Source organism: Ruditapes philippinarum, unplaced genomic scaffold, assembly GCF_026571515.1.
Source record: "Ruditapes philippinarum isolate M1 unplaced genomic scaffold, ASM2657151v2 ctg2985_1_1_1_1, whole genome shotgun sequence".
NCBI classification, from domain to species: Eukaryota; Metazoa; Mollusca; class Bivalvia; order Venerida; family Veneridae; genus Ruditapes; species Ruditapes philippinarum.
In genome coordinates this window covers 128,904-155,963 of record NW_026856852.1, presented here as the reverse complement: position 1 = coordinate 155,963, position 27,060 = coordinate 128,904, and the positions used below count along the sequence as shown (strand labels likewise).

The 27,060-nt window shown below is 35.1% G+C and overlaps 1 protein-coding gene and 1 long non-coding RNA gene across 2 annotated transcripts; one reads left to right on the top strand and one right to left on the bottom strand.

Annotated features, from left to right (window-relative positions):
• Positions 1 to 8,483: 8,483 nt before the first annotated feature.
• Positions 8,484 to 8,933, bottom strand: LOC132747908 (uncharacterized). The gene is made up of 2 exons (XR_009628176.1): positions 8,674 to 8,933; positions 8,484 to 8,519 (listed from the first exon to the last, which is right to left on the bottom strand). It is a non-coding gene; the product is annotated as an uncharacterized LOC132747908 (long non-coding RNA).
• Positions 8,934 to 13,468: 4,535 nt separating this feature from the next.
• Positions 13,469 to 17,705, top strand: LOC132747916 (uncharacterized). The gene is made up of 3 exons (XM_060737446.1): positions 13,469 to 14,607; positions 15,027 to 15,199; positions 15,397 to 17,705. Exons 1-3 carry the CDS (start codon positions 13,560 to 13,562, stop codon positions 16,312 to 16,314), a joined length of 2,139 nt encoding a protein of 712 aa, XP_060593429.1. The 5' UTR covers positions 13,469 to 13,559; the 3' UTR covers positions 16,315 to 17,705.
• The last annotated feature ends 9,355 nt before the right edge of the window (positions 17,706 to 27,060 follow it).

Below are 27,060 nucleotides of genomic sequence, written 5' to 3'. Positions count from 1 at the left end.
GTGCTCATGAAAGAACGTTCCTTAATTAATCTATCTGAGGGCAGGTTATATCTTGCTGGAAGAGATGATCAATTTCGGTAAACTAAGCTTCCACTGGAGTGACTAATGGTTTCTGACTTCTACTGTTGATCTGTAACTGGACCAGCTGCTCACTGAGATAAACTAGACAAATCACAGCGATATGTTAGAGAAACCTTAGGAATTCATCTTAATCATCGCTAGGGTTATGTAAACTTAGGAGAATAGTTATATTACCGAGGAGTAATTCACGAAACATCGTTCACCAAAGCCGCAGTCATACGATGACTTAACTATCGTTACGTCATGGGTAATCTCCCAGTAAAATCGGTAACGATCCCAAGCTTTGCTGAGATGAAAAGTGAAGGACACATGTCGTCAATTCAAAGGTAGGTAAGGTACGTCGCAGATGTGGTGAATCCTGGACACAGCAAAAGAGAATCATTCTGTGATATGGAAATATTCTTAGAAGAGAGAGAGAGCATATGAAAACGTTACTATCAAATCTCACATAGTTGTTTAGCTATGTATATGCTTGCCACGTATTAAGTTTAATCCCACCTTTCACGAGTTAATAATTGGCGCATCCTTATCCCCAAGCCGAGCCCGAAGAACGTGCGGGAAAATTAAGTCTCCTTTGTGGTGATGATGTCTCCCAATACAGCCAGATAATGTGATTCAGCAAGATGTCTAGACAAAGAGCAAAGGCAGCATATTAGTACTCCTTTCTGTTCAGATTCAAAGGCATAACGAAGTGCTCAGTTTTTGTTAGTTCTTTATATGCCTTCTAAGCGAAGGTAAAGATCTTAAAAAATCGTATAATTCTTCAGGTGAGATAAGCAGAATAAAATGTAAGAAAGCCACTATTTTGCCTTGCAAGGTTCTACAAGCACTTTTTCGAAGGACTCAAGTTGTGCCTTTTAGATAATACAGTGGCTTTGGTGCGAGGAAATTGGCTGTGAATTATAAAGTTCACCAAATATACATCAAACAAGGGGTATCCTTCTAACCACCACCAAATTCTAGCCTAGCTTCTTGTTCCCCTATGAAGATATCTGATCGGACCACAAAACCAAAATATCAGCCTACATTAATACACAATCTTGTAATCTCGCGGTCCTAAGCGTCCTACTGCTCTAGCGTGCTTCTATGTTTTGTTGATGCACGCCCGCGTACTGCGAACATGCACCAAACTTCATACTAGGATAATCAGATTTGAAGTTGCTGTCCGCCCCTAAATATCGAAAGTATATCTGATTAAATTATGAATAGGAAGAAAGTATGTATTCAGAGTATATAGAATACGAAGAAGTAGTAAACAAAGATAGCTTCAGCACAACATAGGTGAAAAGTGACGGGGCTAAGATGCCATTCAAACATATATGACCAGGTGCACGGGAGAAAAAACCTGTACCCTAGAATAAGTCTCTTTTTGCCGAGCGCTAGTAAATCCGTGGAACGACGAGAAGAACCAAGATCTTGGCTTTCCCACTTTGAGCCATTTTTAGCGTATCTTCTGCCAGCTCTCATTGTACCTTATCTAACGATTCTCAAGAAGGATCCGATATAAATTCGTGCAGCTGTAGCTCGAGGACGAATTTCCATATATGGTGAAGAAAGGAGGTGGCTCTTGTGTCCTATTCGAATACGATCTTAGCAATTTTGCAAAGTTCACGTAAGATGACTCGACTTCAAAATTTCCTCCCCCTGTGCAGTATGTGCAGCTGCCAATCGTGGGTAAGCCCAAGAATGTGCACAATAGAAACACTGTCATATAAGGCAACGGAGCGAGAGTGGCGGTGACGTAATCGCCTTTTGCATAACAGTACGGAAAGACAAAGAGAACCTAAAGCCTTTGGCGTATCTATGTTATAATATATGAAGTCCTTCCCTTGTTGGTCATATGTACCTACAGACGTCCTCATAGCCCTCCTTGTATCTTCTCCAGCTTCAAAGAAAATCCATACACACAAGTTGTCACCTGGAGTCCTAAGTCTGTGCTATTGGAGACACCATACTCCCGTCCAGCAGGGTATAGGCGGCGGAGGTTAGTCTACTGCGAGAAAATGAACACGAGCTTCTTTGCACCTGAAATTCGTACTATTCAATTATATCGTTACTGCTTCTCTCGTCTTTCTAAATCCCCAAAAGATGCCTTCCCATTCCAGCCAATTAAAATCAAACGAGTGACCAGCTAACCAAGAACATTAAAATCTACGTCCGGGAGTGGATGGAACCGTAACATTGTCATTACACACCATTAAAAGCTTCTTAGTATTATTCCTATGCGTAGAATATATGAGTTACATACACGAATGTAGGTAATATAGCTTTTTAAATGAGAACTTCTTCTCCATCCAGTTGGTTCAATGAAAGATGTGGCGTAAGGGCCCTATCCAGAACGATAACACTAATTAATCTCAGAGATGTTAAAACACCCTGCACCTCTTGACCCTAGAAAACGAGAGATCCGTTAGTCGCACAAAGAAGAATTTTACCCCCCCGTCTGTTCGAATCTCACTCCGGCCCCTCGACGATAACCAGGAAACGTAATGAAAGAACAGAAGATATATCAGTGTCTTTAGACTGTTCTACCGCCCAACCCACTGTCTGACTGCAAGCTTCAGAAGGAAAAGATTCCCTCATTGGCCATATGAGGGAACCTCATCTCCTGAGCAAACATTCAGCAGAAGAAAGAGAAGACAGAAGCAGCAAAGCACACTGCCTTGACAGCAGTCGCCTGAAAAGTTGTGGTCGGCGAGATAGCCCATCACAATCTTGATTCTGTTTATGCCTGGACTTATATAGATTTCAAAATCATAGGCAGACAAAGCAGCAATCCAACGATGAACCTGTCCGCGTCCAACTAGCAGGAGACAAAGGACATAAGTTAAAGGGTTGGTTGTCAGTAGATAAAACAAGAAATTGTTGCCATAAAGATTAGTCGTGAAACTTATCACAGGACAGCCCATTTCAAAAGCTAAAAAATTCAAGTTTATGAGCAGGGTAATTACGTTCACTACGTCTTAAACCTCTGCTGGCATAACCTATGACATGCTCTGAGCCATCCTGCTCTTGAAGTAACACGGCCCCTAATTCCAGACCCACTCGCGTCGATATTGGACTTTTTTAAAGGGGTTTACTAAAGTCAGCAAAAGCAAAACAGGAGGAGAAGTAAGTTTTTCCTTCAGAATATCAAAGAAGATTCTGCATCATTCACCCCATACCCATGTAGCAGTCTTTGCTAGAACGCTATGGACTTAGATTTGGAAGAAATTACCATGACCCTCAAGTAAGTCATTAAGGGGTTTGGCCAACTTTGAATAATCCTTAATAAATCTCCTATCAAAAAACCTGCAGTTCCAAGAAATGTCCTTAATTCTGCAATGTTGCTTAGGGACTGGCCAAGAAGAAATAGCAGGCAGAAGTTTTCTCAGGATCAGTAGAAATACCATTCTCAGAGATAACATGCCCTATGATAAGAAACGGACGTTTTGAAAAATTCACACTTAGAGCCTTTTAAGTTTAAGACCATGAGAAGATAAAACGTTGAAAAACATGTTCAAAGCCTAACAATATGCTCCTCAAAAGTTTCAGAAAAGACCAAAATGTCATCAACAAAAAAAAAACAAGACGTTCACGCAAAAGAAGGTCACCCATGGCTACGTTCCATAACTCTTTGAAAAGTAGCACCTGAATTAACCAATCAAAGGCAAGCCTACTGAATTCATAAAATCCAAGGTTACCAACAGAAAAAAGCAGTATAGCTTTGAATCTTCCTCCATCTCAACTTGCCAGTAACCACTGCGTAAGTCAAGTTTAAGGAAAAATTTAGATCCCACTAAAAGGTCTACAGTGTCGTCAAAACGAGGAAGCATAAAGGCATCTTTTCTTGTTCTTGAGTTAAGCAATCTAAAATCAATACAGAACCTAAGTGTGAACCATCCTTTTTTCCGAACAAGAACAACATTAGAAGAGAAAGGAGAGTCACTAGGCCTGATGGCACCGCAATCAAGCATATCTCTAAGGTGCTGCCTCCACCTCTTTCATACATTCCAGGGGGAATTTTCCTGTAAGGCTGCTTGAAAGGTCTGTGTCATTATTTAAAACAATACTATGGGTGTGAGATCAGTACAACCAATATCAGTTGATCCCTTGGAAAAATACATGATTCCAATGCCTAAAACTTGGCGAACACACAGAAGTTGCTGAGGGGACAGATTCTCAGTATCAATATTCAAACCAAGAGAAGATAAATCTGGCTGTTGAAGAGGTAGGGTTCACACCATTTAGAAACAGAATGAGAAGAAGCAAGGTTGTCTAGCACTGTAACTTCATTAACCACACAAATGTTAGATTTCGGCCTTAATAGTCAATGTCCTCGCAGTCAGATTACAGATGCGTACAGGCACCTTTGCATAACCGCTTTCATTGGACACTGAAACTATTTGTGGCCGAACAATATATATAAAACATCTGCATCAGGGTTTTCAGTCACAAGTTTAGTATCACTAGAGACACCTCTAACAAGACCATTAACAGAAATAGACTCATACGGTTGCAACTGTGATAGGATGGTCATTGGTAGATTTGACTGTGTGAGGCTTACAAACTAAACTGTCAAATGCTGATTGCCAAACTTGCGACAAATTTGAATCAGTGGATGAAAGTTTACAGAGCCTGATAACATTGGTACCCAATATCACAGGACAAGATATGTTGTTATGTGTATCAGGGACAACTAATTACAGGCACAGGCAACTGAAGTTTAATTCCGGTATAGCAATCGGAACTTCAATGTACATTAAAAATATCTAAAGATTGCCCATTTGCAACTGAAATGTCTAAATTGATATTGAAATCTGTCAAATTCAACAGTGGCGGTCTATTTGACAATGACAAATAAAATGAGTTTGATACTGTTGAAAACCATTGAGCCAGTATCAACTAGAGCTATGGCTGAAATACCATTAAATAACAATATTGGCCTTATTGGAACATCCAATAATTCTATTAACAAGTGATTGCTTCTCAATAACCGCCTCTGATTGGCCAACAACAGAGGCGGACCCTAGTTTGGGTAAACCGCAGAAGATCCCTGTTGCGCCAGCAACATGCCCTGCTGATTTATATTACCCTTACTACGGCCACGCCAACTGCGATTGGTATTGTAAGATGTGTTACGGACTGGTGTGTTATTAGGTGCTGTTTGAGATGGTGTCTGATATCTGTATGTCTGTACTGGGGGTGGTGGTGTGTTCCATTGAGGCAAATGAGTAGGTTGTGTAGGCAATGAGAGATTATCAAGTTTCTGTAAAATGGCATTAAATCTCCTATCAACACCAGACTGTAAACCACGCATTTGTTCAGTGAAACGGTGCTCCATGTCCTTCATAGATTTTTCTACATAGGAAATAGAAGCCATTTCACTAGACACCTGCGAATTTACAGAAATTTTAGACCTGGGCTGGACAGACGGGATAGTATCCTTCTCAATCCTACGGATTTCCATTAAAAAATCATCATAGTCAGAAGCAGAGTCAAGCTTATGTCTACTGCTTGCTCTTAAAGAATCTGACCTTAAACCTGACCATAACTTTTCACATAATAATTCATTCTTAGCAGACTTCGGTACAGAACCACCCTCAAAAGCTCTCTGCAAAGTGCACTCTAAACGACACCCATAGGCTGCTACTGATTCATCAACGCCCTGAGATGCATTGAAGAATTCCTTCATAGTAACACCTTGCCTTGACGGTTCAGCATAATTCACAGACAACTTATGTAAAATATCGTCTATGGACACAGATTCACCTAACGAAACTACCAAACGTCTAGCTGTGCCCCTTAAAGAAGATCTCACAGCTTGACGAACTTGGGAGTCAAGTAAAGATGTATCTTTCTTAAGGCACTGTACCTCATGGTGCCACTCATAATAAGAAATTTCACCTTTAGGGGTAGGGTCATCTCCAGAAAAAGGTGGAATCTTAGGAGTACGGGATAAAATTGGGGAAGGTGCAGATGGGGGAACAGAAGGAGAAAAACTGAAGGAAGTTGGCTTTAAACCTCTACCATAACCATGAGAGGGTGTCTTGGCTGCTGCTGGTGTTCCATCCTTAACAGAGATATGGTACTTTGACGACAAAAAATTAATCATCTCTTCCTCAGAAAAAGAATATTTCTTCTCACCTTCTGAATCTTCCATCTTTCAAAAAAAATGCAAAAAAAAATGAGAGAGGAAAAAATAGACCCTGGGATTGAGTGGACAGACCCAATAAAGTCAATAAATAAAATAAACAGAAAATAAAAAAAATAAGTGTACAAAGAATAAGACACTGAAGCGGAAATATGGGGTAAAATAGACCAGGGAAATACACTTAACCTATGGCGAAAAACCAATAAGTTTATTTTAAATGACACTCAATAATCAAATTTATTGATGCATTCACAAACAATATGAAAAGCAAGTATAAATGCTTTTGTTTACCTGATAACTCTTACCAGAATTGTTTAATTTAATACACCTTAAAAAATAATAAAAGGTAACTATTTATTTTACCAAGTACTAACTGTACCAATATTAGTACCTTCAATTCACAAATTCCTGGTTTGAACCAGTACTGGTCAACAAAAATTGATACCAAATAATTCGGTTCAGTACTGAGTTGTCAGTACACCAAGTGTTACTAGGACATTACAAGTTCCTGGGGATAACCAGTACTAAAATATTTCAATATTCAAACAGAATAATAATCAAACATATATAATACACCAGTTATATTTGGGCAGATATCTCTCAAATAATTCCTGGTAAATACCAGTACTTATATATTAAATATTTCCTGGTTGTAACCAGTACTTACCTATCAATTCACACAAAAAAAATAGAATAATTATTACACTGTAGTTCCTGGATGTAACCAGTACTTGAATGACCAGTAAAATACTTTAAAAAAATGGGCAGTTAAATTAAAATGTCTGGGAAAAAAAAAGGAATTTATTTAGCCAAAACAAAAAAAATGTCAACAATTAATACCCTTAATCAATTACTAATTACCAATTACCATATGATTTGCCACTACTATGCCGTCCAACCAAATGACTTACCAATCAAACCAACGCCAAAAACAAAATAAACCGAATCAATCACACGACAGCACTCGCTTTCAAACAAAAAAATACTTTCACGCGAATTGGTTCTGGGTGTTAATTTGTTAGTTTGTAGAGAAGTAAAGATAGAAAGATTAGAAATAGAATGCAATATATATATTCAATACACAAAGTAAACAAACACAGTTATCAAGATCCTTAAATTTTTCTAAATATCTTTTTCAAAGTAAACAAATAATTGAAAGACCCTAAAGATTTCTTAAATATCTATTTAAATATATCTATACTATTAATTTTATTGTATCAACCCAGATAACTAAAAAAATAAATCAATGTATATTAATAAGACAAATAGTATTTACATGTATTTACATACACAAAAATAAAATATACACGAAGATATTTACAAACACATAACAAATAAACAGCAGCAGTATTTTCAAAAAGATTTATCAAAATATAAACGAAATGGAAGTGAGTTTCTTGTATATAGTATTAACTATCCGAAATTTATGGTTTATCCGAAATTACCTAAAGAAAAATATGAAAGATCGCGAAATTGTGTGACAAAATTACATTATCGGTGTTTACATAAAATAAATCAAATGACAAGTCCTATTTAATGAGAGAATCAAAAATTTACCTTAAAAGAAACTGAATTAAACCAAAAATCTACTTAATATATGTATAAATATAAAGAAATTTACCTTGTTATTAAATTTTCCGAAACAGGTCACACAAAATTTGGAATATGGGCCGAAAGTAGTACCTAAGTTAACAAAGAAAAATAGTCCTTACAAAAAATGAAAAATACCGCCAAAAACAATAAAAATACACAAGAATAAAATATGTACTTACATGATTATAAAAATTCCACAAACACAAAAATAAAAATCACAAAATATCACAGTTCAGAGTTCCAAATGTATAAATTCCTCCGCGTCCTAGATATTGCACTTCCAGCTGATGTCTATTTACAAATAAAAGTCAATGTATATATGTACATGTATCTCTGTCGTTGTGGCGCGAAAGAGCTCTATGAAAAAAATGATGGGTCGGGGGAATGGGGGTGGGAGGTATACCTATGAGATGAAAGAATGACGATCTCTTCTACTGCTGGGCTGACAGCCGCGGATAGGGAAGTATCCAGCTGCTTGGCCTGGTCTGTTCTGCCACGGTCAGCGCTGCTCTCCCCCTCTGCCAGAAACAGCTCGCCTGGTTTGCTTCCTGTCCTTTGTCGGGGAGCCAATTTGTATAGTGGTGAGTATCCCCGCCTGTCACGCGGGAGACCGGGGTTCAATTCCCCGTCGGGGAGCCAATTTGTAGTGGGGGGTTTCCAACAATAAACACCTTGATATGTTTATATATGTTTATTCAATAAAGAATAAAACCTGTAACAAATAATATAAGTATAAGACATCACATTACAACCAAATATAATACAAGACAAATACATTTCACAAAATACATAATACAGAATATTACACAACAATTCAAATTACAATAAAAACAATTTCACAAATAAATATATACAAATATACATACCAGGCTTTATATAGATGAGATCTAATGAAATAATAGAAATCAGAATCAAGTATTTCTATAAAGAAATTACTGAATGTTAAATACTTTTATAGCTCTTTACACTTCGAAAGCGAGACAAGGAGTGGTCAGTTACCAAGAAAATATTATATCCCAGAACCAAATCATCTAAAAATAACTTGCATACCAAAACAAATCATCCATCACTAAACTTGCAAAACCAGTTCAATCACTCATAACAAAAGGAATCAAGACAAACATGAACACATAACACCACAATAGATTTGGTTTGGCCTTTAAGGGAAATAACTACCGTATTTATTATAAAAAGTGAACTTGGCTAAATTTAACCTTATCTACAAAGATAATAAAATAGATTAATTTATGTGCATAAACATCTGCAGAAGCACGAAGAAGCAGTCAAAATAGTATGAATACACTGAACGAATACAATATTTCGGTCAAATTTAGCTGAAAAATTGAACATGTAAACAAATAATAAGAATTAACCATCTTTATGGGATTTTAAATGTGTTGTTGAGTTAAAAAGTAATATCAGTATAAACATATATTAAAATAAGTTACTGTTTGCTTTTGCTAACTGTATTTAGGACAAAAATAGTTGCTTATTTAAAAAAATGTCACTGTGTCGGGTCTGTATTTTAATTGTTTTTGCCAAAAACTAAGGCAAATAATAGCTCTTGAATAATAAATCTTACTTATTACCTCACAATTATTGTTCTATTTAAAGAAATAAAGATATCTAATTTCATTTTGCAGACATTCAGTGTAAAAGAAATGAGATAAGCGGACTATTTTCATGACAGTCTACAAATGAATATTTTATCAGTTGCTGTCTATGGTGGCTGATTTGTGTCATTCGTCATTTCGATCCGCGAAAAGTCGAGAATTAACAAGCTAAAGTGGCGGGGCGCGGAGCGAAAACACGCTGATTAGCGGGGGCGCGGGACTAGGTTTAAAATATAAAACTTCGCCCCGGGGGGGGGGGGGGGCGGAGCGAGATTTAAGAAATAAAACGGCGGGGCGCGGAGCCAAAAAACGCTAATTAGCGGAAGCTCGGGGCATAGTCTTTCGGGTTTCTTATATTTTCTGTAGTTAAGACGATAGACAGCCATGTTTATTACAAATCAATTGCGCCTTGTTCTCTCCGCACAGGGTCCTTCAAATTTCTATTTGAAAGACCCTGCTCCGCATGTTTTATTAATTTAATTTCACAAAATCACATTACTTAACAAGATTTATGTATATGGACATATTAACCTACATCTGAATAAATGTAAATATCAGTAATGACACGAATTACACCAAATGCTATAAAAACAGAAATAGCACTAGAGTTTGATCGAGACATCTAATAAAATCTTGTTTCTAAGTTTTGTGATAAAAACACTTATTGTATGATTTACGAGTCGAGTCAACTGTCACTTACTTAAGTGCGGAAAAGGTCGTAATCAAGTAAAGGTCGGGCGAAAAGAAAGTTGGCGATTACGACGCACACATGCAGATTCTTAATTTTTAATCAGTGTCGGTAAAGTGTGGTTGATAGTGCTTGAATCAAATGTGTATTCTTTATAAACATTCAGAGAGTTATTTTTTGGCTTTTGTTTTGGATTAGTTGTTCCGGTTAGGTGGTTTCCTGCTTACATTAGTTAGTGCATGATTGAACGGGAAACCAGCTGCAATCATGCCAATCGCAACTTTTCGGCCCTTTCCGTCACTCTTCGGATTAATGATAACAGCCGAGGTAGTTCCGATTGCAATCGTGACGATTCGGGCGATTCCGTCATACTGCGGAATCAGACGAAGAAATATTACGGAAATCTAAGCTATTTTAGTTACTTCGGTAATCCCAGTTTGTTTATATAAATAGGATTTCTATTTTTACTTGATTCCGTTTCAATTCTTTTTCAAGACACAAAAGTTAGTTTCTTTTATCATTGGTTTTTGTCTTTATTAGTTTTATACAATAGAGAATGGTTACTGTAGTAGTATTCCGTCTCCAAAGGGCGGTCCTGCTTACCAAAAGATCGTGACCGAATCACGCAGAATATTAGTGCATGATCAAGTTATATTTAGATCTACTGACAGAGTTTAAACGTCTTGGTGAGGTAATCTAAAAATAGCCCATGCATATCATTAACCTTACCACGTGCTGATCTCCTGTGTTGTCGATCATAGATATTTTAGGTGTAACATAGTTGATACATGCTTATTAATTGGTACCACGTCACGAAGTCTTTTAGTGCATTTACTTGTCTCTAAAGCTGCTATATAAATGAAATTAGCAACTGCCAAAACGAATGACTCTCTCTGCGAAAAAAGTGGAAATGAAATGTTCACACTTATTTCCCTTCGGTATGATAGATTGATCTCCACGTGAGAGCCAATGTTAGTATTTTTACGATTGATTATTTTCTTTATTAGTTTTATACAATAGAGAATAGATTTCGAATCGTTTTTGACAAAAAAATATTCGTTTTTACAAAAAAAGTTGCTACTGTTATCGTCAGCATGTTCCCGTTCAGTTATAATCAGTGGACTTCTGGTCCCTATTTGGTCCAAATTTGCACGCATAACACTGGTGCTCAAACAAATGGGCACAGGTGCTCGTCCAGTCTTGGGCTTACCCTACCTATCCCTTTAAAAGTGAAACTTTTTTTTTCGAGAAAAAAACTAAATAAACCCTTTATGATATACAAATGCCGTAATTCAAAAAAATTGTTATAATAAATTGAAACAAAAAAAAATTGTAAAGGGAAGGGATGATGGCACAACTGAGCAAGCCTTTCCTTTTAAAAGGAAACTTTATTGGCTTGCAGCCACGGCTGCAAGCCATTTGTTTTGGATTAGTTGTACTGGTTAGGTGGTTTCCTGCTTACATTTGTTAGTGCATGATGGAACGGGAAACCAGCCTAGGTTTCCGCTGCAATCGTGACAATGCGGGCGATTCCGTCATACTGCGGAATCAGACGAAGTAATATTACGGAAATCTAAGCTATTTTTAGTAACTTCGGTAATCCGAGTTTGTTTTTATAAATAGGATTTCTATTTTTACTTGATTTATCGGTTTAAAGCGTAAGTAGAAGGAAGAAATAAATTATTAATGAAAATGTTCCGTTTCAATTCTTTTTCAAGACGCAAAAGTTAGTTTCTTTTATGATTTATTTTTGTCTTTATTAGTTTTATACAATAGAGAATGGCTACTGTAAAAGTTTTTCGTCTCCAAAGGACGGTCCTACTTACCAAAAGATTGTGACCGAATCACACAGAGAATTAGTGCGAACAAGTTAAAATTGCATAGCTCTATCACATTTGTTTGCGATCGAGTTATATTTAGATCTACTGTGTCTTATATTTAAACGCAATTCTAACATGGAGTTAAAACTACAGTATAACGTCTTGGTGATCGGTAATCTAAAAATAGCTCATGCATATCATTAACCTTACCACGTGCTGATCTACAGATAGCGCATCCTGTGTTGTCGGTACATAAATATTTTAGGTGTAACATAGTTGATACATACATATTAATTGGTACCGCGTAACGAAGTCTTTTAGTGCATTTACTTGTCATAAAGCTGCTATTTAAATGAAATTAGCAACTGCCAAAACAAATGACTCTTTCTGCTAAAATAAGTGGAAATGAAATGTGCACACTTGTTTCCCTTCAGTATGATTGATAGATACTTTTATTTCCTCCACGTGGGAGAGCCAATGTTAGTATTTTTACGATTGATTATTTTCTTTATTAGTTTTACACAAAAGAGAATAGATTTCAAATCGTTTTTGACAACAAAAATAATCGTTTTTACAAACAAAAGTTGTTACTGTTATCGTCAGCATGTTCCGGTTCAGATATAATCAGTGGACTTCTGGGCCTTCTTTTGTCCAAATTTGCATGATCATGCATAACACTGGTGACACAAATGGGCACAGGTGCTCGTCCAGTCTTGGGGTTACCCTACCTACCCCTTTAAAAATGAAACTATTTTTTTTCTCGAGAAAAACAACAAAACTAAATATGATACTTTATGATATACAAATAATTTAAAAAATAGTGATAATTAATCGACCCTCTATACCTGTAAAAACATAGGTACCTTGTTTTTTTACTGTTATATAAGGTCATTTTATTTTTTTTTTTTATAATTATTTCTTTATTATAAAGAGTTGATTAAGGAGTTGTTTTTTTTGTTTGTTTTTTTTAATTTTTTAAATCATTTTTAAAGGGATGGGATGATGGTACAACTGGGAAAGCCTTTCCTTTTAAAAGGAAACTTTATAACCTATTAAGTATAGCTTAGGAGAAAACAGCGGAAACCATGACATAATACATTTTGTTAAGTATTAAATTATTCGAACATATTTATTGTCATTATTGAAACGAGTTGAAATAATATCTTTTTAGGATTCTTGCTTTTTGTGTCACCAATTACATATTTAAAAAGAGTGTTTCAATTTGAAACCTAAGTAGCCATTATTGTGTGTCCACGTCCTAAGCCTTACAACTGTTATGTAACACAGAGACATTAATGCAATTTTAATAGATTTTTCATGTTTGATCTTCGTTACCTCCCGGAAAATTTCCTGGAAAACAATATTGATTATACGCAGTAGATTATTGAAAATAGCGCGTTATGAACTGGGAAGAGCTGATTTTGTTGTCACTGGGCACAAATTATAAAAATAGATTTCAAAATTATTTCATAAGTCAAATTCTTTAAATTCAATAGATCTATTGACGCATAAATTCTTTAAGTGTATATATACAGATATACAGAGAAAAGACAGGGTAATATCAAAATACATTCTCTTCAAAAACACACCGGTGTAAAACTTTGCAAAACTGTTTCAATTTAAATTATAAAATGGACTTTATCTCTTTAACATTTTATAAAGGAAGATTCCCGCGATTTGACAATGCATCTGAAAAGTACAAACAGCTACTTAATAGATATAGCAATTTACTCCACGAAAGAAGAGATGTGCAAGAAAAGAAATGTGCAACGGTAATTTTGTGTAAGCGGACAGGTCATGATAAATTTCCTGCTGAAATTAATGATTTAATTTCAGGATCATCTAACTTTTCAAGTGTTCATGAAGAAAGAAGATTCAATTCAAGCAATATTGATATCTTTTTAAAAAGTGTCGAAGAAAGTATCGGGTCTGCTTGTGTGTTTATTGTTAACAGTAATGATAAAAATGAGTTTATGCGTCTGAGGCAAAATAAAAATCATATTATATTGTTGGCAAAAAATGAAGATGAGAAAAAAGAAGTTGAAGGAAATTGTCGAGGTAAAATCCATATAGCGGTTTCCACAAAAGAAAAGCTGACAAGCGATATCGATGATATTTTAGAACGAATAACATTGGCGCCATTGAAGCCAATCTGTGAACACTGTTACGAAATGTTCAAACAAAAAATCTCAATCAATGCAACAGAAACGACTGTACACAAAATTGATTTTGAAAGGAAGGAATCAACAATAAGGAAGATAACGAAACAAGCAATACAAAGAAACGGTCACCCACCTGACAAATTATCAGAACTAAACCAGCTCAAGTGTAAAATCAGAGAAACACATAGAATCTCACCTTCGTGCACAAATGATAAAACCACCAACTGCAGCAATGGTTCAACAATATTTGCTACGACTTGTACACGTGCTAAGACAAAAGTAGATATAACTAGCGGCACAAACTCTAGGGAGGCAATTCAGAAGGATTCAACTTCTACATCAATAAGTACACAACCACATATCATACCTGGTATAAAAATGAACGGCTTCAGTCATTCTGACGGTTTGAACAGTTGTTCAGAATCTGAAGAAGCTACACGATCTACTTTTAGAAATTCAAATACAAGACAATCTCGTAAAAGATCAATAGAACTTTCTGAAACTATCTCTAAAAAAGGTAAACCGCACTAATGTTGTTGTTACAATTTTACTACGATAGTTTTATTGATTTTAACAATGGCTATTATATTTACACGGTGACGTGCACATATCTACTTTACATTGGTAAAAGTGACATTATGCTCATTTTTTCATTATCAAATTGACTTTAATTGACTACATATTTCAATAAACTGGTTGTTATAATGGTGATTGACCAACACATGATATTTGAAAATGTTTTTAAAGATGTCCTCAAAATGTACTCTTACGAACAACAAAAAAAAACTTCAATAGTTAAGAAAAGTATGATGAAGCGGAAGACATTTTTCTTTACCGTATGCAAGAGTACGTGTGTATTTTGAAAGATTAATGACACGTCTTTTCTTTTTACTTCTCAAATTATAAAAATTCAGACAATCGTTAATTTTTTTGTAGATAAAAAGAGGAAAGTACAAGACTTGGAGCAGACAAAATCAAAAGGTAACCAAACTCAAGAAGAAAATCCGGAGTATCTCTTAGAAGCGATTCTAGCCGTATACGGAATGAGCAATGTTCCCGAATTGGAGAGACCTAAAGTTCCAATACATAGCAAAAAGATTGATGAACAGGTAATCTTTTGATTTTTTTTTATTTCAGATAAAAGATACATTCATGTTATGTTTAATGTTTAACATGATTTATACATGGTGTTAATACAGGGAATATTTAATTTACATAGCTAATCTTCTTAATGTGCCGTTTATTACATTTTACTCGTAAAGTGTCGTATCCATATGTTTATAGGATGTTTAACTTATCATTTTAGATGAAAGATGATTTATTCAAAATTTGTCCAACAATCAAAAGAATGGGATATCGCTATCGAACGTTTTACATATATGCGGTTAAACCAGTAAGGTTGGAGGACGAAGCAATCCGTGATAATAAAATCCGGTCTGTACTTAGAAAGTATGACATTTTCCCCTACGAAATATCAGCTTGTAATGAGAAAATAGAAAGAATGATGCACACAGGAGCGAAGATTGAAGCAAGATTTGAACCACGTTATTCTTTGAGATCACAGACAAAAAACACGCAGCTTGTAAAAGGCGGTACACTAGGCTGCTTTGTCAAAGCAGCTGGTGGAAACAAAAAATATTGTCTCCTTTCAAAACATGTTACCGAACATTGCAGCAAAGTATATTATGTTGAGAACGGTAACAACAAAATTCTCGGTCCCATGATACCAAGGACAAACGGTCGTTTTCATGGGGGTTTAGATATTTCAGCAGCTACTATGAATGAGCCAGTCAATGAAGAAGCCATTAAATTTAAAGATAGACAAGGGCAAAAATTAAAAGGTTTTTTACATGACTACAATGAAGAAGAGGAGGATGGTATATGTAGAAGTGGACAGTCAGTGCATATTAATGGAGCAGTGTCGAAACCTGGTGTAGGTGAAATTACAATGCCTATTGTGCATGATTATGGTTTGAGGAGCCCACTGATTCAAGTCGAAGACATTACAACTAATCCTGGAGGTGCAGGAAACTTTGCAAACGAAGGCGACAGTGGGGCTGTTATGTGTGTAGAAGATCCTGAAAAAAGACATGTTATTGCACTGGGTATGGTAATGGGAAGAATTGATCATAATTCTTCGGGGCGCAAATATTTAGCTTTGCCTTTATCAAAAGGAGTTCAGCAGATTGAAGCGCAAACCAGGACCCGTTTAGAGCTTATGTAGCTGATTACAACCATATTCTTGACGATTCGTGTATTTTTCAGCTAGGTCTGCTACTATGACGGCTAGAAAGACATACAGTCGACCGAAGGTTCGAATCACTCAAACACTTATAGATTGAAGTGATGTGGGTGGACTTTTCACACTAAAGAGGATTTATATATATATATACACTTTATAGAGAATCCATGTCATAACAAAATGCATTAATGATTAATGTATTTTCCTCTGAATTTACAGGATAATAACCATGCATCATATATGAATTAAATGCATCAATGTGAATTCATACGTAAAGTACATGTAAGTGACAGAACAAAGAGAGTGACACTTGTAAAGCAAGGAAATGTACTGCAAGGAAAAACTTATAATATACCTCTGCCTGATGTAAATTATGTCCTTACAGATATTGATGTCAAAGTTTAGACAAATAACCACACAAAGATGCAGTTAGAAAATATCCTTCAGAAATGGAATTTAATGATTCGTGTCTTTATCAATATATATACATGTAGTCAAAGGTACAAAAATTTTGTTCATTTAATTAAATAATGCGCATGTTTCGAAGTATAGTGGTATTAGTTAATTTGATAATATTTAATAAAACATGCGTAGAGCAATCGAGCAATTTAGAAGGCATAATTGATACCTGATCAATATGGCTGTGTACATTATGTACGTATGTATCATTTTGTATCAACATTACTGTATAAAAAAGCAAGAAATCAATAAAGGCGAAAGGCATGTACTATTTTATCCATAAATACTTTATCAATTGTTGATGATAAAAATCTCATCAACTTGTTAATTACATGTGCAAATCTTCATTGTTTTCTTTTTGATTTTAATTTTAATCACAATATTCATATCACTTTCCTGGCAACTGTTACAGTATCCGCATGCAGTAACTGTTCATTTTTAAGCAATTGTTTTACATTTTTGTACTTAAAATAAATCGAGTTTTTTTACTAAGAAGAACTTCATTAGTATTATGTGTTGGGTGCAACACCATATAATGAGTAGGCTAGTATGTATTAATATCGTATAAATGACTTACTAAATTGCTTAGATTAAATAAGCTATCTAGTTGTAACAATACCAATGAAGGCACTTGTATTCAGACTAAAAGAACTAGCTCAAATCCTTCAGAAAATATTTAGATGGCTAAGGTAAGGCAATCCAGTAAGGCCCTACATAAAACGTTTGCATGTTTGCCTGCATGAACATATTAAATATACGATGAACAATGATGAGTAACAAAATAATTCATTCAGACGGATTTGGAAGTCATTACTTTAAAACGCAATATTCATTTGTAAATTTATTGTAATAATTTTATTTGAAAGTTGATTTGTTATGTTTATATTACAATTAAAAGCTATGTATATCTTAAACTAGTTTCGTTGTTATTTGATATCAGACAACAAAAAATAAGATTAAAGTGAAAGAGTAAATGGTGACCGTAAATTACTTTACATTTTGTCATATTTGTTTTTAACCTAATAAAAACACGTCACGTCACGAGTAATCAGTAACCGTGACCCACTCAAATATCAAAACATATCAATCAGAAATATAGGTTATGTTCAATTTATGTATAAAAAGAGTGGGGCAGGTTTTTTTTAATTTATATTTTAGGCAGTTACATTAATTACATATTATCCTAACCAATTGTTATTATCAGTTATTGTTCAATCGCCATTAAAATAGACATACACATATACAACGAATTTATCTCAGCTTTGAAAAAATGAGCAAAATGTCACTTTAAAATCTAATCGTACGTTAGATCGTTTTCATTTGATATATTGATATTCCTTTTTAGTATTCACTTCCGCTTATTTCATTCTCGAGACCAAGTGTCTGCGAAAATATCAGATATCAACCTTTCTTTAGGAACAAGTATTTAACTTAATCTATAGAAATAAGACACCTACAGAGTAATAAATAAATGTTATCATTCAAGAGCTTTAATATGTTTTAATAATATTTATAATTAAAAAGCGGACCATTTTCTCCAAACACACTTAAAGCAGCACGCCTCCAGATTCATGTTTATTTTCATAAAATATTTTGGAAATGTACTTAAAAGTAAAATAATGTGAGGTTAACAAATAATGTAATGTGCATATTGCAATCGGCACTTACAATCAACAAAAATTACCAAAATGTATTCAGCATATGAAAACACAGCCCTTACTGTGTTACTAACGCAGTAGAAATATGGTGATAAAAGACTGCAAAATCAGTCTTAAACCTACATAACATGCAAAATATAGCTTGAATCTTGAATGTTTTAACCTTTCTTAAAAGTTTAGTGCACTGTTCTCAATATTCGTTTTCTTGAAATATTTCGGCTCATCTGGAGGCGTGCAGCTTTAAAGTCGACACATTCATTATTTTTCCTACGCATTTTTATTATGTATTTTTGTCACGTGTTCAGTTAGCGAAAAGCAAACAACAACTTACTTTAATATAGGTTTATACCGTTATGATTATTTATTTTTTAACCTGTCAATTGCATACATATAATATTGTCAATGCACACAAAATATTAATCTTCAAGTTCCGTGAGATGTACGCAGTAAGATTTGATTTAAATCAATTTGTGTCATAGAGGATATTTGTTCAGTGTAAGACAAAAGGTTTATTTCACCAGCGCCACTCGTGAAATATAAACTTTTGGTGGTCACGAGGTGAAATATATTTTGATCACACACTAAACGTTTTAAAAGACATTTAAACCTTATACTAAATGAAAAGTGCACCAAAATAATTATTGTATAACGCGACGTCATTTACGACGTCACGTCATTAAGTTGGTTTTCAGTACTGTGCACGCTGATATTTCACTGAAACAACGTAACGGGCTTAAATTCAAAACATTAAAAAAATATCAAATTGATAATTTAACTGTTTTAAACAGTGAATTATCAGTTTTTTTATTTCACTGATATATTTCTATTAACCAACGAAAAGCATGTAATAAAATGAAATAATTACTCGCAATGGCATAAACCTCTAATTGCCCTACGTATTTTAAGATCGAAGCGGCTTAGGTCCATGTTTTTTTTCTTATTTATATTTAACTATGACTATTTTGTATTTTGTATTTTGCTGTTCGTTTTGTTTTAAAATGTTTCGCACTTATTTTGGTAAAGTCTATTTTTTAAATAACATGGTTTAATTAAAATTGATATTTAAAATGTATTCGGATTAAATCAATAAATGTCATTTCAGTGCCGTAAAGCACTAAACAAAACGAGACAAAATATTGTTTCTAAGATGCCTCATGCCCATGTAGACAATTGCATCCGGCAATTTCCATTAAATGTACTGCAAAAATAAAGAGTAGGTATAAAACAATAGCAACTGTAGTGATGGAACATATCAGGCAATCACTCAACCGGCTGTACTAGTGCGGATGTGATGACAACATATAGATTAAGCTGGTGTGACTTTTAAAAACATTAGATGTATACTCCATATTGATTCTAGTAAAAGACAGGGACATAATCGAAGTGGGTCCGACTAATTAAATGAGAGCTGTAGTGTTTTCATAAATAAGAGGTCAATAAAATCAGACTATATGCACGTACACTTGGATCATAGACCCCCGCCTTTTTCGCCCCTGAATATTAAAACCAACACATTTTGCAAGTGCTTGTCCTATTAACTTTAAATATAAGAGTGACATGGTCTACTGTCCAACGCGTAAACAAGTTTAAACAAAATTACGTTTTATTTTAATACATGAAAGACAGTCAGAATAAACAAACGTTTGGTTTAGTATTATATAAGTAATTGTAAAATTTATAAAGCTGCCTTCTGTAATGAGCAACCTCTTTATGTCGTCCAAAGGTAGGAATTCAAAAAAAACTTTAAACCTCACTTTAGAATTACTTATCATTTAATCATATTCGAAATAAATTCCTAAAACCTGCAGTGTTTTTAACTTTATTACATTAACACAAAATTATCAAACACAACAGAACTACAGCTATGATGACAGTACAATCAAGATACAATTATGACGTCACAAACAAACGTCATTATCAGATAACTAAAAAAATGTCTATCAAGTCGGCTTGTTATGGCCGCTCAAGTCAAGGAAGGGTGCTCCAATGAGGATCCGACCAAGACCTATTTAAATAAGCCGGAAAGCGACCAGGCGCAGCAAGTAATTAACCACTATGGTAAACTTAACTTAGTAGCCAGCGTATTTTCCTGTTGCTGACATCATTAACAAAAACTTGAATCATCTCAGAGTCCAACTGGTCACTCGATTACAAATCCCCCGCCCATGAAAAGCATCCGGAAGGGTGAGCGTTTATACTCTCCGACCAAGAAACTCTCCGTGGGAGCAAAGATCCGCAACCGAATAATCAGCCTTAAAATCGGATCCAGTAAGATGACTAACTAATGCCCACTTACAAACTAGGTCTTACCAGAACACAAAGGGTGAGACCTAGAGACCCGAACCTATGCCGAGTCTACTATAACATATCAAGGCCATCAACATAACACAGTATACCAACATTCTACCACAGGGACTAAGCACAGTAACACTATATCTGAAAGATGTGAATATTTAGAGGGCTGTCAAGAACAAAAAAAGGTTTGGCAATAAAAATGTACATTACTTGTGAATGAAAAATACGCCTGTGACCGCCAGTTCGAGCGACTTAGAATATTAAGATCACTTTGAATTCAGATAATAACCACACATAACCGAGTGACTAAATATACATTATTCGACTAAGTAAAGTTTACGCCATTGTCACACGAATGTCATTACACACTGTTTTAATATTTGCACAAGATGATTCAGTATACATGTATTATGGTGTCCAATTGTTCACAATCATTATTCTTGTACGTTAACACTTCAACTTGAAAATCACGTGGTTCGTGGTCTTGAACTAGTTAGTCAAACTCAATGGGAGACTCAAGTTTTCTTCAATATTTCTGCAATATATACTAAAGAAAGCAAGTCTGGCACTGTACATAACATAAAAACATATGACACAAACAACAGTTATATGTACAATAAACCAGTAGAGAAACCATACATATTCATTGTTTACCCATTACGCGATATACACGCATTTTAACGCCTTTTTCACCCCCCCCCCCCCTTTTTTGTTGTCTCAAATGGGTAAAAAATGCCTAATTTAGGTCCCAACGCATGTTTTTGTTTGAGAAATGTTGTTTTATAAAGGTGGCAACTTTTTCGGAGCGGCCCCCAACCAAAAGATATATCAGGGGGTTGCCAGAAGGGGGATGTGCCCCCTTCTATTTGGGGGGGTTGAAGGGAGCGGCATTCCCCCTCATTGCAATAAAAATTTTGGACTTGTGAGAGGCTAAAAATGACCCCAGACCGATCATAAGGTAACGTGTAACCAACGCTGAAAAGCATTTGACTCTATCTCAATTCATTGAGAAGTTGCAGCACTTTGAAATCCATTTTGATTGAAAAAATCAACGCAAAATAGTGATTTTTGGCAATTTTGAGATGTCCCCTCGTTGCCAGGGTAACAGGAATTTTAAGACTGAGCATGTTGTTGCAAAGGCAATGGTCCAGTCAACATTTGTGCCAAGTTTGATTGGTAATAAAGCAGTTTTTATAGTTTTATAGCAATTTGAACTTGTAACGGAAGACTTTTCAATGATAACAGCCATTTTTCACAGTAATGGGTTAACTGAAGTACCAAATTAAATGCTATAACATCAAGGCATGAAACATGAACAATGTAAGACTTGCAATGGGGGTGTGGCGGAGGGTGGGCAATTTAAGTACTACTGACTGTTAGTTACGACGGTAAATCGACAATACGAAGAAGTGTGCACGATATCTCGTATTTATATTCGGATCTACTCCGAGTGTGTTCCGCTTGAGTGTAAACATTTCCTCTAATGGTAAATGTAACGATTTCTCAGTATAAATATAAAAAAATATTTTGAAGAAAGAATAATTTGTATTATCAGTCATTGTTCAATCGCCATTAAAACAGTCAATCTTTTGACATATGCAACGAATTTTTCTCAGTTTCACAGTGAAATAAATTAACATATTGTCACTTTAACATCTAATCGTTCCGTAAGCTAGAACAAATATTGAACTTTATCAATAGAAATAAGACACCTACAGAGTAATTCATCAATTATTCAAGAGGTATAAAATGTTTTAATAATATCTATTAAAAGCGGACCATTCCCTCAACAATGTCATTCTTTTTCCTACGCACTATTTTTTTCCTATTTTTGTCACATGTACAGTAAAACAACTTACTTTAATTAATATCAGTTTATACCGTTATTATTGTTTCATTTTATTAACCTGTCATTTGCATGCGTATAATCCTGTCAATACACACAATAATGTGTGAAGTGGGTCTAATTAATTAAATGAGAGCTGTAGTGTTTTCATAAATGACAGGTCAATAAAATCAGACTATATGCACATACACTTTGATTATAGACACCCGCCCTCTTTCGCCCCTGGATATTAAAACCAACACATTTTGCAAGTGCTTGTCCAATTAACTTTTAATATTAGTGCGAAATTACGTTTAATTGAAATACATGAAAGACAGTCGGAATAAACAAACGTTTGGTTCAGTATGATATAAGAAATGTAACATTAATAGAGTTGCCCTCTGTAAAGCAGTAACCTCTGTACAACAATATCAGGTCTTCCCAAAGTAGGAATTCAAAATTAAAACCTTTAAACCTCACTTTAGTAATGCTTACTATTATGTAATAAAATCTGTCTCCGTCTCTGTGAACTTCGCTCCCATTTTTTAATTTGACAGTGGATACGTGGCTAGACGTATTTATCTCTGTTTGAAATGAAAAGTAAATATGAAAAATGATTAAGGCATTTTTGAAAGTAAAAAATCATGAATCATGAATGAAAAAAAACTATTCTATTACTCTGTAAGAGTTTTAATATTTCTATTGATTGATCAATTGAGTATGCTTTTCTATGAAGGTTTTACGTATTCATGGAAAGAATCTATACTCGTAGCTACCACTCAAAGATATTGAATTATTTATTATAATGATGTATTCTGTTTTCATAAATTCGTCAACTTTCCAGACAAAGGCCTGTCTAGACACTGATTGATAATAGAGATAATTTTACAAAATTAATATAATGTTAATAATTAAGAGTTTTCATAAGAACCTTGTTATTGAGCTGAAGACTGTCATATAAGCCACTTTTTAATATTAAGCAAGTTTTCACTTCAAATGTAAGGCTAATACGAAGTTCACCACGACATTATAAACATAAAACAAGGTCATAATGCAAAAAGTACGGCCTTTATAAGAAAATTCGGCTATTATGAGATTGGAGGATTTTGATTGGCTCTACAGCTCGGCTATTATGAAGCTGCTGTCTTTTTTCATTGAAAAAGTCGCCATATTGAATTGCTGCAAGGTAGGTTTCCGAGACAATTTTAAAACAAATATCTCATTTGCAATACCTCACAACAACGGAATTTTACATTACATGTAGTTATAGTTATTTTTGTTCACAAAGTACTTAACTTTTTAGATTATGTGTAGTTAATTGATAACAAGAGGGCCATGATGGCCCTGAAGTCGCTCACCTGTATATAGGCCCCCGGAGCGGGGCCAGTTTAAACCCCAGGGCTTTTATTTGAACAAACTTGGTAGACACCCATTAGAGGATGTTTCATGCTAAATATCTTAGCTCTAGGTCTTTGGGTTCTTTAAAAGAAGATTTTTTAAGTTTTTACTATATGCATATAGGGAAAATCAATGACCCCCTGGGGCAGGGCAAATTTTGACCCCAGGGCTTTTATTTGAACAAACTTGGTAGACACCCATTAGAGGATGTTTCATGCTAAATATCTTAGCTCTAGGTTTTTGGGTTCTTTACAAGAAGATTTTTAAGTTTTTGCTATACACATATAAGAAAAATCAATGACCCCCGGGGCAGGGCCAATTTTGACCCCAGGGCTCTTATTTGAACAAACTTGGTAGACATCCATTAGAACATGTTTCATGCTAAATATCTTAGCTCTAGCTCTTTGGGTTCTTTGAAAGAAGTTTTTTAAGTTTTTACTATATGCATATAGGGAAAATCAATGACCCCCTGGGTCGGGGCCAATTTTGACCCCAGGGCTTTTATTTGAACAAACTTGGTAGACACTCACTAGAAGATGTTTCATGCTAAATATCTTAGCTCTAGGTCTTTGGGTTCTTTAAAAGAAGATTTTTTAAGTTTTTACTATATGCATATAGGGAAAATCAATGACCCCCGGGGCGGGGCCAATTTTGACCCCAGGGCTTTTATTTGAACAAACTTGGTAGACACCCATTAGAGGATGTTTCATGCTAAATATCTTAGCTCTAGGTCTTTGGGTTCTTTACAAGAAGATTTTTAAGTTTTTGCTATACACATATAAGAAAAATCAATGACCCCCGGGGCAGGGCCAATTTTGACCCCAGGGCTCTTATTTGAACAAACTTGGTAGACATCCATTAGAACATGTTTCATGCTAAATATCTTAGCTCTAGCTCTTTGGGTTCTTTAAAAGAAGATTTTTTAAGTTTTTACTATATGCATATAGGGAAAATCAATGACCCCCTGGGGCGGGGCCAATTTTGACCCCAGGGCTTTTATTTGAACAAACTTGGTAGACACTCACTAGAAGATGTTTCATGCCAAATATCTAAGCTCTAGCTCTTTGGATTTTTTAGAAGAAGATATTTAAAGTTTTTTCTTTTGGTTGCCATGGCAACCAGAGTTCTGCATGGAATTAAATTCTTTGAACAATTTTCAAAGGTGACCACCAAAGGAACATTCATGTGAAGTTTGGATGAAATTGGCTTAGTGGTTTATGAGGAGATGTCATTTAAAGTAAAAGTTTACGGACGACGGACGGACGACGGACGGACGGACGGACGAAAAGCGATCACAAAAGCTCACCCTGTCACTTTGTGACAGGTGAGCTAAAAAAGTAAATAATCAACATTATATCAATGGTTTTCAATTCCACACATTAATACAGTTTATTTGTCTAAATCGGCATGAAAAAAAAATGTCTTCGGTCTATTACAATAACTTTCATGATGGCCAAGGCAACAGAAATATAATATAAATATAACACACAAAACATAGAAACATCAAACGATCATGTTAACAAGATAGCGCAGGTGACCTGGGTTTGAGCTTTGGATTATTTTATTGTTATCACTGGTGTCAGGCTAAATATGACCCAAAGATTGGCAAGAAAAGAGAAATTACTAGCAATATAAACGGTTCTGGAACCGTTTCCGATTTGGATTGCCATAAATATCTGGGGTAAAGAAATACTGAATAAAAAAAAATATTGTGACAATGAAGCGGTGGAACACATATTAAATCATTAACATCAAAATCCGAAATAGTTATGTTCATTGTGCGAGCGTTAACGTTAAAATGTTTAGAATTTAATATCTTGTTGAAAGCAAAACGAACCACAGGTTCGCAAATTTGTAACGCATTGTTTCGATTTCAGGCAACAAGTTACAGGAACTTGTTCGAGGCGGAATCTTGTCCAGGGAAGTCCACAATTCTCTGAATAATCTTCACGAGCAGAAACAATGTTCTCTGCAAAGTTTGGAATTCAACACTTTTCAACTTTAATATGGCGACTCAGTTCTTGTATAACGTTGAATTTTGTTTATCGTCAAACTATTTTGACCAGAATGATTGACCTGGATTTTGTTTTTGCAAGTTTGACCTTTCGGCAAATGGTGGCCGTGACCCAACGTCCCGACGGCGGCTTCAAAAAGCAGTATATATAGATGCCTGTTTAGGGCCAAGGACTGCGAATGCGCGGCGGCCAATTTTGTTTCTATAAATTTAGTTCTATTGAAGAAGAATGACTCCTAACAGGCGCGCGGGCATGTTGAGTAACAGCACGGCGCGCATTTTGATTCTATTTTAAGGACTTGACATTACGTAAAATAGAAAACGCGAATTAAAAAGTATCTCCCCGGAAGATACGGATTCTGACTCGTATACACGATTTTAGGGCTTCAATCGCGAAATGAGGTTCAGGTCCTCGCCCTAACGAGGAGATATTACATCATGACAATAAAAAGAAATGTTGTAATTAGATACTTTAACTGAACATTTATTTATAAAATTAGTTCTTTAATAGTTCAACATATAATTGATCAAATATAACCGTTTACTTACTAACTTTAGTAAGACAATGACTGTCATAGCGTAACGTTCTTGTAGACTGCGCATGATCTATTTTTAGTCGCGGTATTTCACAACCACCAGGAGCTATTTCATCAGCCCCACGCGGGTGTCAATGAAAGAAAAGGCATTAAGTACAGTCGCCGCTCAGTCTAGATTCACAATACCTAGCGGCACTATGTTGAACAAAAACCCTTTATCCTTCGTTACTAAATATAACTTTTTATTAATCACAAAAGAATCTATTATCCTTTCAAACGCAGCGACCGTCAAGTACAGTCGCCACTTAGTCTAGATTTACAATACCTAGCGGAACTATGTTGAACAAAATACCCTTTATCCTTCGTTACTAAAATATAGCTTTTCATTAATCACAAAAGATTAATAGAATTGACGGACCTTTTCTGTTACGGTTGATAAACCGGAGGGGATGAATTAATTGAAATAATGGACCAATGAAGATGGTTTATTTTTTACAACGCATCAATTATACAGATTCTGCCGAACTAAGGCGTGTTTCTCGG

What these genes read in the sequence shown, in the direction of transcription:
- LOC132747916 (XM_060737446.1), top strand. Translation starts at nt 13,560, where the DNA reads ATGGACTTTATCTCTTTAACATTTTATAAAGGAAGATTCCCGCGATTT. An exon ending in TGAAACTATCTCTAAAAAAG is followed by an intron (nt 14,608 to 15,026) that starts GTAAACCGCACT and finishes ATTTTTTTGTAG; the next exon opens with ATAAAAAGAGGAAAGTACAA. An exon ending in GCAAAAAGATTGATGAACAG is followed by an intron (nt 15,200 to 15,396) that starts GTAATCTTTTGA and finishes TTATCATTTTAG; the next exon opens with ATGAAAGATGATTTATTCAA.